Source organism: Rissa tridactyla, chromosome Z (assembly GCF_028500815.1).
Source record: "Rissa tridactyla isolate bRisTri1 chromosome Z, bRisTri1.patW.cur.20221130, whole genome shotgun sequence".
In the NCBI taxonomy this organism is placed as follows: domain Eukaryota; kingdom Metazoa; phylum Chordata; class Aves; order Charadriiformes; family Laridae; genus Rissa; species Rissa tridactyla.
This window is the reverse complement of record NC_071497.1, coordinates 68,499,739-68,511,252: the sequence shown is the minus strand read 5'-3', so window position 1 is coordinate 68,511,252 and position 11,514 is coordinate 68,499,739. Positions and strand designations below refer to the sequence as shown.

The following is an 11,514-nucleotide window of genomic DNA, read 5'->3' as shown; positions in this document are numbered from 1 at the left end:
AAGTAAAAGTTTTCAGTCTTTCACAGTATCACAGATCGCATGGTAACACAGTGCTTCTGCACCACACATTTTTGGAAACTTTGTGTCGTTTGAGATTTTGGCACTGAACGTGACTGTGTTTGATTCTTGATTTATAGCCATCTTTAACCACAAACGCAACACCACAATGCTTCCAGGGCATAAATACTGTTACTTACTTCCCTTTTACAGTTAATGTATTGAAAATACGTCTCTGTTTTCAGAGAACAGTGGTCTTATCAGTCTTCCTTGCTTGAATATAGGAAATAAGGCTGCAATCGGTTTAAAAACAGAACTCCTGAAAGTACCATGGTATGTTAAAGACAAGCCAGTCTTACTGAACCAAGAATATGGATCCATTTTAGGTAGCAAAACTAAGAAATACGTTAAAAAAAAGGTGCAAGATGTATCGAAGTGTTGATGTCTTTGCACCGTTTTGTCTGCAAAGCGTAATGGGAAAAGAAGGAGTCCAAAACCACCCGTCCCCCAGCTCCTGTACTGGAGCAGGAGGGACGCAAGCGCTGGGGACACGGGAGCCCGGAAGCCGCCCTGCCCGCCCTGCCTCACTGGCCCGCCCGGGAGACACACACAGGGCCCGGAGGCCTGCACCATCCCTGCCGGGGGCTCGTTCCCCGCCATCGAGAAGATGGCGACAGACCCAAGCTGCTAGACGACGTTTCTGGGCCGAACACGTAACTGGGGGCAAGGGACGCCAGCGCCCCAGACGCGGACAAGGTTCCTCCACGGGGAATCAGGCCTGGCGACCGGGTGCCGGCAGCCCCCACCCCGTCTCTTCTCCCCTTCCCCAGCCCTCCCTCCATCACACCCCGTCCGCCTCCCTGCCCGCCCCGCCCGCTCTCTCTTTCCGCTCTCGCCTTCGCGTTTCCTGTCTGGGCGGAGGAGGTTTGGCCCTGCGACGCCGCCGTCTCCCAGCGAGCTGTAGCGAGCGTCATGGCGGCGGCTCTCTCAATGTCAGCGGCTCTGAGGCACCTTGTCGCCAGGAGCGGCGCCGCCGCGGCCCGCCTGTCTCCGGCCAGGTAACGGGCACCGCGGGGCGCTCCGTCGGCCGGCACTGCCGCAGCCCGGGGCCCGCCGCTGGCGGTGGCCCGCAGGGGCGGACGCGCTGCCGAGTCTGACCCGGGCCTAGCGCTTCGCCGCGGCCGCCTCGGGCGCTAGGCCGGGAGGGGCCGCGCAGGACCCCGCCGCGAGTGGGGGGCGGCCGGGCTGGCAGCGGGAGCCTGGCCGGGGCCTTTCTCCGGGTCAGAGGGTGTATGTCCGTGTCCGCCCTTGCTGTCTTCCTCGCTGTGACCGCCGGCTCGGTGTCCTTGAGGCGCCCGGAGGTCGGGAGCTGGTCGGAACGGCAGAGGAGCCCTGCCGTGGGGAGGGCGATGGCTCCTTCCCCCGCCAGCACGGTGTTCCCAGAGGTTTGCACTCCTTTGCCCTATTCTGTAGCCTGCAGCTTATCCTCTCTCTCCCCTCCCCAAGATATGTTACATTTTTCAGGGGTTGTGTAGCTGCTCTTTCACTCATTCCTCGAAATAATGCTGGAAATGGCTTTATAATTTTTGGTGGCACTTTGCTATTTGTTTCTTTAATGTAGAGACCTGTGTTGAAAGTCCAGTTGAACCTCTGTGTTGAACCTCTAGTTGAAGATGCGTGCATGTGTTTACCTTTGTGCATGTCACAGGACTTAGGTTTTTGTAAGACTCTTTTCTAGTCAGGAGAAAAAAAATACTGTTCAGTGTCATTAACTATGATTTGAAGTGTTTCTTTTTCCATGCTACTTAAATCTTCACATATAAACATATATACAAGATAGTTTCAGTAATTTTTAAAAATCTGTGGGGTCTTAATACATATACATATATATATATTTATAAATACATACAGAAAGCTATATATATACACATACAGAGAGAAGGAAGGACTGCTGCCGTATTACTTTTTTCCACTTTTTGCGCTCTGACTGTCCCATTGGTTACTGCTGCTTCCTCTCTCTTAAAATGGTATCTGTTTTACAGAGCTGAAGAGTAGGCTTAGGAATCTGTGAATATGAATTTAGGAATTCCTCTATGGTAATGCAGAAACTGACTGTTTGTTTGGCAGCTGATTTCTGCTCTTCTTTTAGTCCTCTGTGGTTGACAGAACTGTTTGTTATCTGCGCCATGTGGTAAATTGGATCAACTGATCCAGGTTAAAAATAATGTTGGTTGTTTGTTTCAAAGTTTTAACAATCTACCTTTTAAGCAGTTATTCCAGAACAAATAGTAGGATGTGGCGGGATGGGAATGAACAGCATGGAAACATGAGGTAGGGACTCTTAAGTTGGCATTTTTTCAAGGTAATTTCTTCTTGAAATAGTGCCTTAAGTTCCTTCTGTGCCACAGAGGGAGACTGAAAAATTAGCGTCCCTTAATATTTTCAGTAAGAGGGAGGTTGAAGATATTTGCCTGAGGGCGACTGGAACTTAGGCTTCACATTCTGTAGGAGAGTGGCCTGATCATAAGTCTGCAAGTTTCTTGGAGAAGAGGCACGGAAGAACACTATGAGTCTCACTTATGTAAAGTTCTCCTCATCTTTGCAATTATTGTATATTGGAAGAGTGAGAATAAAATTTTCGTTGGAACAAGGAAAAGATGTTTCAGAATAAGATAGCTTTGGCAGTATGAAGGGACAGTTAAGGCTGTTATTCATTGCATAGTTTTTGTAAAGTAATTAATTATTTCCTTGATGTAGTAGGCACTGAAACTTACATCCTTCCTCTTCTCAGTTACTGTTTTATATGAAAAATATTGTTAAGCAGCCTCTGCAGTGTCCCTGCTTGGAAGGGAGAATGAAGGTACATTATTATGGGAAAGGATTCAGGATTCTAAATTTTAAATTCAAGGTGTCTTCCTGCAGCTCATAGTGAGATGATAAAATTAGATAGAGGGAGATGGGAGAAGGTGTATCTTTTGCTTCTGCACTTTCTGTTGCTTCTTGAAAGCAGCTGTTTGGTTTGTTTTCTTTTGTGGATGCCTTTCTTTATATGTAATCCTTTGTATTTTGCCAGAAATCTAGATGACTCCAATATCATAAATTTCAGTAGACGGGTAGATGCCTCAAAGCTTGGCAGTATACAAGTGCCGTTTCTAGCTTCAGTATATCACATCTCATTTTGTAAAAACAGGATAAAGGAACTTTCTTATGTCATAGAATTGTGAATGGTCTTATAATGCAAACCCCTTAAGCTTATTTTCCAGTTATATTAATCAGCAACTATCCATAAACCTACTTTTTGAGAAGCGGTATCTTGCAGCATATCTTGTAATTGGATATATAGATCCTGCAATACTGATTTCCTTTCAGAAAAGTATTTTGACAGATACAGTTTGGTCCAAGTAGCTTATTTGTTACAACAAATTCAGAGTATATTTAAAGTCTTTGTCTGTCTAAAATTATTTTTGGAGTAATCTGTGTATTTGTCAATCTGTAGAAAGAGTGTGCTATACCAATGTGCTAGATGGGTGTTTTAAAGTAAATATAGGTGTTAGATTACTAATAATAAAAGCTAACACTGTTCTTAGGAGATCACTGAAGAAGATGCTGAAATTGTCAACTGTGAGGGCATTTGAATGATTCTTCCATCACTTCAGCACAACACTTTTGTTTACTCAGAGTAAGGTGTGGTCAAGTTTGGTACAGCTTGGTTAAATTACAATTTCATGTTATTTACCTAAGTCAGGTTACGGGAGTAATACAGCTTATTATTTGAGCACTGTAGGATTAAAGCTAAAACCTTCAAGCAGCAGTTTTATTTGCAGTGTTTTTTGCAGATTTTTGCATATGAAACTTTTTATCGTTTTCCAGGTTTTAGAAGTTCAATTACAGAATAATAAAGCTGCCCTCTGATTTTGAAAACAATTCCCAAGATCACTTTCCAATAGTCACAGTAGAGATTCTATTCTGATTTCCATGAGTTGCATTTGGTTCTTACAAATATTATGACACCCTCTAACACAAAGGTTGAATTTATCAGTATGTGTTTAAGCCCTTCAAAATATGCATGCCCAAGCTGCTTGATGATTCTGAACTCTTTACTGGTAATGCAAGTAAGTAAGTGTTTGGTCTGAAGTTAAGAGAACATGCAGTAACATATATCATTATCTCATATCTTTATGAAGTTCTTCGTGCCTAGTTTAAATCACTGAAGCAGTGGTTAATGAGTCTGTCATTATTCTGTCTGGTGATGAGCCTAATAGCCCATCAGCAGATGGCTTGAGCTGATGTAGAAAGTGGAAGTGCCTCCTTTGCTTAGATCACAGTTTTGAAGCTTTCATGGTGTAAGATCTGTCAAGGTTTCAGGAGCCTGAAGTTACATTGAACATGGTCTTCTGGGTTTGACCTCTTCAGGAGGAAACCTGTTTGTATGTCTTACCTAATTACTTCAAATATTACCTTTTAGTTATCTGCAGCCAAAATTTGAGTAAGGGGTATAATTTAAATAATACAGTTACATTTCTTTAAGTTTCATATGAATTGGAGGAGAGCAGAGGAGGGATTCTTAAATGTATTTGTCTTGGGAAAGACTGCAGTGTCTCCTTGCATTAGAAAATACGGGTAGGTGGAGCTGGAAAAGAAAACTTCAAACAAATTTCTACTGAACTGGAAATCAACTCTGTGTTCCAAAACCACTCGGTATTTCAGGGAGTCCCTTTATTTCACAAGGTATTGCAGTCAAGATACAAAGATACTAATTTCTGTTGCGGAAGCAGTGTATTTTGTGTGTGCAGGTGTAATACCTGGGCACACAGTCACTACGTTTCATGATAATGGATTGTTCTTGTCACTTTTCAGTGATAGGTTATGGTTCTTAAAAATGTATTATCTTCCTCTTGTAATTCTGTTGTAAAGACTGTGAGCATGATAGCAAATGTTTTTCTAGTTCAGCATAAATGGATACCTGAGGTTATGAAAGCAAAGAATTATGGACGTTTGTGTAGTAGAAAGCCTGTTACTCAATTCAGGCTATATGATCAAGAGAATGAGGAAATCTGGGATGCCATTTAAATCTTATTTTTCAGTTATTTTATACATAGGCAAGATTCCCCCTCAACAAAAAGAGGGGCAAGCCATTTTTGTGGGAAATTCAAGGTACTTATAAAATATAGAAGAAACCTGTTTTATTTTGTCTTGCTCTTTAAAGATAACCAGATTACTATTTTGTGTTATTGTTTGTTTTGTTGGGTTTTTTTCCATTTTTCAAAATAATGTTGGCTTTTTTGTTGCATGTCCCTACTAAGCCGTATGTTAGAATAGGGTTTAGTAAACTTCCCAGATCTAGATCTGTGTAGACCAGAGCTACACAAAGATGTACAAAGCTCTGACTGCGTCTCATTAACAGAAGCACTATTTAGCCAATGTTAGTGCTAGCCAGGGTGACATTTTTGTCAAGTTTGGAATAAGTGCCATGATGAAGCAGTTGTATTACTTGTTATTTCATCCAGCTGTAATGCGTGTCTGCCACTTACTCTTGTATACTGCGTAGGATGATCTATGTGTGGTGGTGTCAGGTTCAGACACTTTAGAAGCTTTGGTCTTCATTAACAAAAAAGAATAGTTCTGCAGCATTTAACTTCATCAGAATGTATTCCAATGGCTAACTGCATCTGCAAACAGTACCTGGAATAAATTCTAAGATAACACTGTGAGAAAAGTTTTTTGAGGTCTTGCATTTGCTGTATCAGTGATGTTTATACATAGTTTAATTTTGGTTATTCATAGGGGAAAAAGACCTTTAAAAATGTATACATGACCTGAATTTTACAATTTTGTCTTGAATATCTATTTTCTTTTTAATGCATATCAGAGAAAGTACAGTGAATCAGACTATCTTACAACACAATAGTACAACTGTAAACTGAAACGCAGAGTAAAATGACAGGGAGTTTTTTTGGTCATAAGATTGTGGTGATGTGGAAGTTTGGAGCAGACTCAAGGTGATAGATGTGGAGAGACAAGTGGACGTAGCGAGGGGAGAAAAAGATGAAAAACACTACAGTTTGTACGCTTAATGAGTGTAAGTTTAAAAACAAGACTCCAGGCAGCAGCAAGTGTTCGTCTGATCTTGCAGACAGCCTGAAGCAGTAGTTTGGGAGAAGTAGTTGTTCCATATATCTAAGTGTATAATTAATTTAAAACCGTTCCCTTTGACTCTGTCCACACTCTTCAAATAATGATTTTGTGGATAAGAGAGGGTCTAGCAGCCAAATCTTGCATATTAACTGTGACTGAAGGCATCATCAGTTGTTATTATTTATAGTCACACGTCCTTTGATGATGATCTGCTGTCTGGCTCTTGTGAAGGAAAGCCCTTGTTCCCCATCAGTTTTGCATGCTTTGGGGAGAGAGGAGATTTCTGACAACTAGAATGAGTTTACTCTTTTTGTAGTACTTCACGTAGGATCTCAAAGTTGCTAATCCATTGCTACTTGCTCTGTCCTGTAAGAGTTGACAGGACAGCAACATACCATCTGACTCAGGACTGGTGTGTTATCTGTGGATATGTTCCTTTACTACAAGGTCAGAGAAGCTCTGGTGAACCAGAACAGTGTTTTAGATTTCCTGCTTTTGCCTTCTCTGTTTGGCATCATGGTAAGCAGGGTGTAGGAGTGCTCTCTGTTTCCTTTAAAATGGAGCGAGGAAGCTTTGGAAAGCCCTCATGGAGGAACGAAGATGTTGGATGTAATGAAACATTAGAGCAGTAGGACGTTACTGTCAAAGTGAACACTTCTGTCGCAGATTAGAGAAATGAAAAAGTGAAAAACACCATGTATCATGTAGTTTAGCCTTATTCTAAAGCACAGCTTGTCTCCTAGTGAGCTAAGATCAAGATCATTCTTGTTCTTAAAGTTGTATGTTGTTCCCATAACGTTCAAGTACTTTCAGTATTGGTCTAGCTAAGGAGGAGGATGGGTAGAAAGACATGAAAGTAAGAGGGAGAGAAGGAGAAAAGAGATTGGGAGAGCCAAAGTTTGAGAATGGGAGCAAGGGAGAGATGTGTTGTTCTGGAAATGGCTGTTTTTCTAACTTAATTATGGAGAAGTAAGTAGCATATGTTATGACAGCAAAATGTTCCTGATGAGGCTTCTTAAATTGCTGTTCATTATTGGGCATATAACTTGGAGTCACTTAGAATCATAGAATAGTTTGGGTTGGAAGGGACCTTTTAAAGTCATCTAGTCCAACCCCTCTACAATGAGGAGTTGGACTAGATGATCTGGTAGATCTTAAACTAGATCAGGCTGTTTAGAGCCCCATCCAGCCTGACCTTGAATGTTTCCAGGGATGGGGCATCTGCCACCTCTCTGGGTGACCCGGGCGAGTGTTTCACCACCCTGATTGTAAAAAATGTCTTCCTTATGTCTAGTCTAATTCTACCCTTATTTTAATTACATTTCATTCCTTCACTTTTGGAACTAGGAACCCAAAGAGGGAGGAATGACAGCTTTCTCAGCAAGAAAAAGATTAATAGAGACAAGCAGACATTCATTTAAAGTATGTTCGTGTTGAAAGATCACTAATAAATTAGCAGTGTACTTGCTTCTGCACTAGAACAGCTAAAAGCTTTTCTTACTAGCTCTGTGGCAACTAGTTATTGTGGGCTCAGAACTGCAGCTCTGGCGGATCTTTAAAAAAAGCATTATTACATGCTAGAATAACTTCTTCCCTAAATCTACAGATCTGAGAACATAATAGTTTTCTCTCTACTTTGAGGGTTTGAAGAGGAGTGGAGATATGAAAAAAACCCCAAACCCAAAGCCTTGGAGAGTAGAGGTGAAGTTTGTTGGCACTAGTGTTATAAAACAGAAGGACGTAATACTTTCCTCTGGGGACTAAATAATTTTAAATAGGTTCTGACACTGCATTTGAAAATGACACTTAACTTTGTTTTCAAAATATAACCCCAAACTTTTTTTTTTTTAAGGAAAAGGCTTTCCTGTTGTTATTTCTTTATATCAGCATACTTGTAGAACTTGTTACAATTACTTCAAGCATGTTTTTTTATCAAATAAATGAAGAAATTGATAGAAAGATTATTAAATGTCATATGGATATATGAAGAAGGGGAATTCAAATGCCAGCTGTCAATAAATAGAATTTCAAATCGATGTTAACAAAATGATAAAACTTGCTTTAGTTCCAGTGGTTTAATATATACTGTTCATCAGGTTTAACTCATACTGGAAGAATACTACTTTTGGGATTACAGAAATGGTCTTGATGTTGCCTTAATGTAGGTTTGAGCATTATGACTCAATTAACCTTGTTATTCCATTATACATCTCAACTTGATGCAATATTTATATATGATTGGAAAAACCCAGGAGACAGGTGCGTTGGGTTGTATTTCTGACTGATAGGAACTGTCACTTTCAAAGCTGTTCTTTACTAAAGCAGCCACTATCAAAATGCACCAGTGAGATTCAGAAGTTAAGTTCCAGAATGCCAAGTAACTTGAGAATTTGATATCAATGACATGCTGCTTTCGCCTTTCACTCACAACTAGATACAAGCAAAATCAATATCTGATCCTTTTTTTTGGGGGGGTGGAAGGAAATAAATGCAAATCAGATCAACAGTAGGAAATATCAGACCAATGTATAGCGTTCAGTGTATTAGACCAATGTAATTGGTCTTCCCTGTGGCACTGTGGGAAATTTCACCTATTGTTAAAAACATGTTGATCAATAGTGAGGATGGAAACACTAATTACAGTTAATATGGTTGATATTTTTTACTTTTATCTGCGTTCTCAATTTTGAATGTTGCTTTTACGGACATCTTTGTATAACTTATTCTGTGGGCAATCATAATACTTAGTATGGTCAATATACTTAGTAAGGAAGCTTGAATCTACTCACATAGTTTAAAAGAACCCCAAGTTTAGAAAAAAATCTTCTTTTATACTAATAGTTTCAATAATTTTGTATAATCCTTAAAAGCTTATTGTTTAATATGTTTTATGCTTGTACATATGTACGTGTTTTAGTTCGCATGACAATACAGTGGATTTTGATAAGCTTTTTAAATTATTTTGTAAGAATTTGATTCTGAGTGTGTTACGGAGTATACCTCCAAACTGTTTTAAGATCACATCCTTTATTGTTTCTAATAAAAGACATTGTTAAACTAGCAGAAGGCAAGCTGAACAGTTAACGTTACCTTTTTTATAATGCATATTTCCCAGTTTCCTAAGAAGTGAATGGCATATTTCTGTCTGAGTTTCAAAGTGCAGTTGTTCTTTCCTGGCAGCATAACGATATGTTTAGATACCATTTTGTTAACAAGCCACTTTCTAGCTGCAGTAATTTCTGTCTGTCTTAATCTTCCCTTGACCTGTGACTGATGTTGAGTTAATTTGCTTCCTCAACTAGACAGACTGTAGGCAGCTCCAGAATGTGTGTGGGCAAACAATTCTTGCATCTGCTTATTCTTGGAGGGTTAGCACTCCACGAACACTGTTTCATAAACAGCTTCTATTCGTTATTTTTTTAAAAATCAGATTTGATGTATTTTATATAAAATGTTTGAAGACCTGCCTTTTATGAATGTATACTCTATATGTAAATACTTTTTCTGATGTTATCATTTGCTATCAGTATAGGGAAGTAGTGTTGTGCTAAATGTCAGTGATGCCACTTGTATTAAAGTCCAAACCAAACTTTTGTTGCAGAGGATAACTGTTTATTTTTTCGTCTTTTCTAAGTATGTCATTAGTTTTAAGTAAAGTATTTTATGGATATTGCATCTGATGTCACTAGCGTTCAGAAGTACCATCTTTCATTATAAAACCAGAGACATATTTTGTGTCTTACTACTTTCAGTAAAACCACTGTATTTTAAAGGAAGGAAAAAAATACAGAGCTCTTCACGGAGTAGCTTTGACTGTTCCATCATGTATTCAAGGAGTATTTTTATATGCTGCGTAAGTTATCTGAAGGGAAATTCTGCAGTAGTGATGTTTTGTCATATGTCAGTGTTGATTGTGGCCACCAGAGACAAATATTCTGAATGTTGTTGTCTGAACTGGAATTCAAGAATAAGGTTTGCATTTGAAGCACCGGCTTTGCCTTAAGGGTTTATTCCACTTTAGAAAAGCGTGAGCAATAGCAAGGCTAGCAGTCTCCTTTCAGAGAGCTAATAGCTGCTCAGATAGTCAGAATATGAAAAGAGACTAGCAAAGGGAAAGAGCAGTTCCAGTGGAGGAGTCCCTGTATGAGTACGAGAGAACACACAAATAGGGTAGCTGATGTGGTTATTTTTATTCTCAAAGGTGAGTTCTCTGAAAATGCTTGTAAGGTGTGTTTACACTAATAAATAGTGGCAAATGGAAAGAAAATGAAGTAGGATAATTATGGAACAACAGGGCACTGAAGCTTTCTTTTAAAGTGGACTTCATTTAAGTAGCTTGTCATTTTCCTTATATTCTCCTTGTAACACACAATACTTTATCCTTCATCAGTTGAAGAAATGTTGTCCTAAGACTGCAGATGCTGATACAGAACTCTCTAGAAGAAAGGACTTTTTTTTTTTTTCTAAACTAGTGCCACGTAACTGTTAGTTGCGCTTGCATGTAGAGTAGCAGTTAAAAGTTCTGATGTGATAATTTTTTTAAAACAACTGCTGGAGACACTTGCAGGGGTTGCTTACATTGCAGCCAACCATTTGTTTTAAACTAAAGACAGATGTCTATTGTAGAAGCTAATTAATAGCATTGGTACCCACAACAAACAACCTATGTGGTTAGTATCTTTTCAAAAATAGATAAGTTTTAAAATTGGTCATTGTAGAGAGACTACATAAAAATTAAGTCCTGTGCTTTTGTTGCAAAGTAATGAGGCTGAATAACAAGTGCAAATATATTGCATACACTGGAAAAAAATGAATTTGGTAGGAATTACTGACTAGCAAAATGTCAGGGAGCAGCAAGAGCTGGCTGCTCCTGAAGGTAGGTCAAGCTGGAAGCTGAAGGTGATCCCAACAGTGACATTGCCCTCGCTGACCAGGGCACAGTCCCACAGCATCTGTACTTGAGGAGACCTGGGTGCTGGTAATAGGGTCCATTAACAGTCCCAGACATGGCGAAGTCATGAGCTAGTCCAAGGTCTGTCCAGGGCGTCCAATCAGAAGCAAAAGGAACCAGAGACAGGTTTGGAGATAAGCTGCAACGTGTGTCTGAAGTCCAGCCAGGCAACAGTGTCTGAACAGGACTGCAGTGATACTGCCGCTTGGGCGAGGGGTCTAGCCAGGCACAGAGACAGGAGCCAGGCCCAGGGCTGGAGGTGGGTACGCTTAATGATGTCGCTCAGGCAAGGGCTGAAGACCCAGAGCTGATCTTAAATGGAGCTCCAGGGCCACTGGCAGGGGCAGTTGATGGAGACACTAAGTGAGGCTGGTCACAGCCATTAAGACCTTTTAGTGCCCTTAGGATCCTGATGTATGCTCTGAACAGAG

At 40.2% G+C, this 11,514-nt stretch overlaps 1 protein-coding gene across 1 annotated transcript in view; it reads left to right on the top strand.

Annotated features, from left to right (window-relative positions):
- Positions 1-888: 888 nt before the first annotated feature.
- Positions 889-11,514, top strand: part of NDUFS4 (NADH:ubiquinone oxidoreductase subunit S4) — a 47,786-nt gene continuing 37,160 nt past the window's right edge. The window contains exon 1 of the mRNA XM_054185210.1: positions 889-1,055. Coding sequence (XP_054041185.1) covers positions 970-1,055 — 86 coding nt within the window. The 5' untranslated portion in view covers positions 889-969. The remainder of the gene's footprint in view (positions 1,056-11,514) is intronic.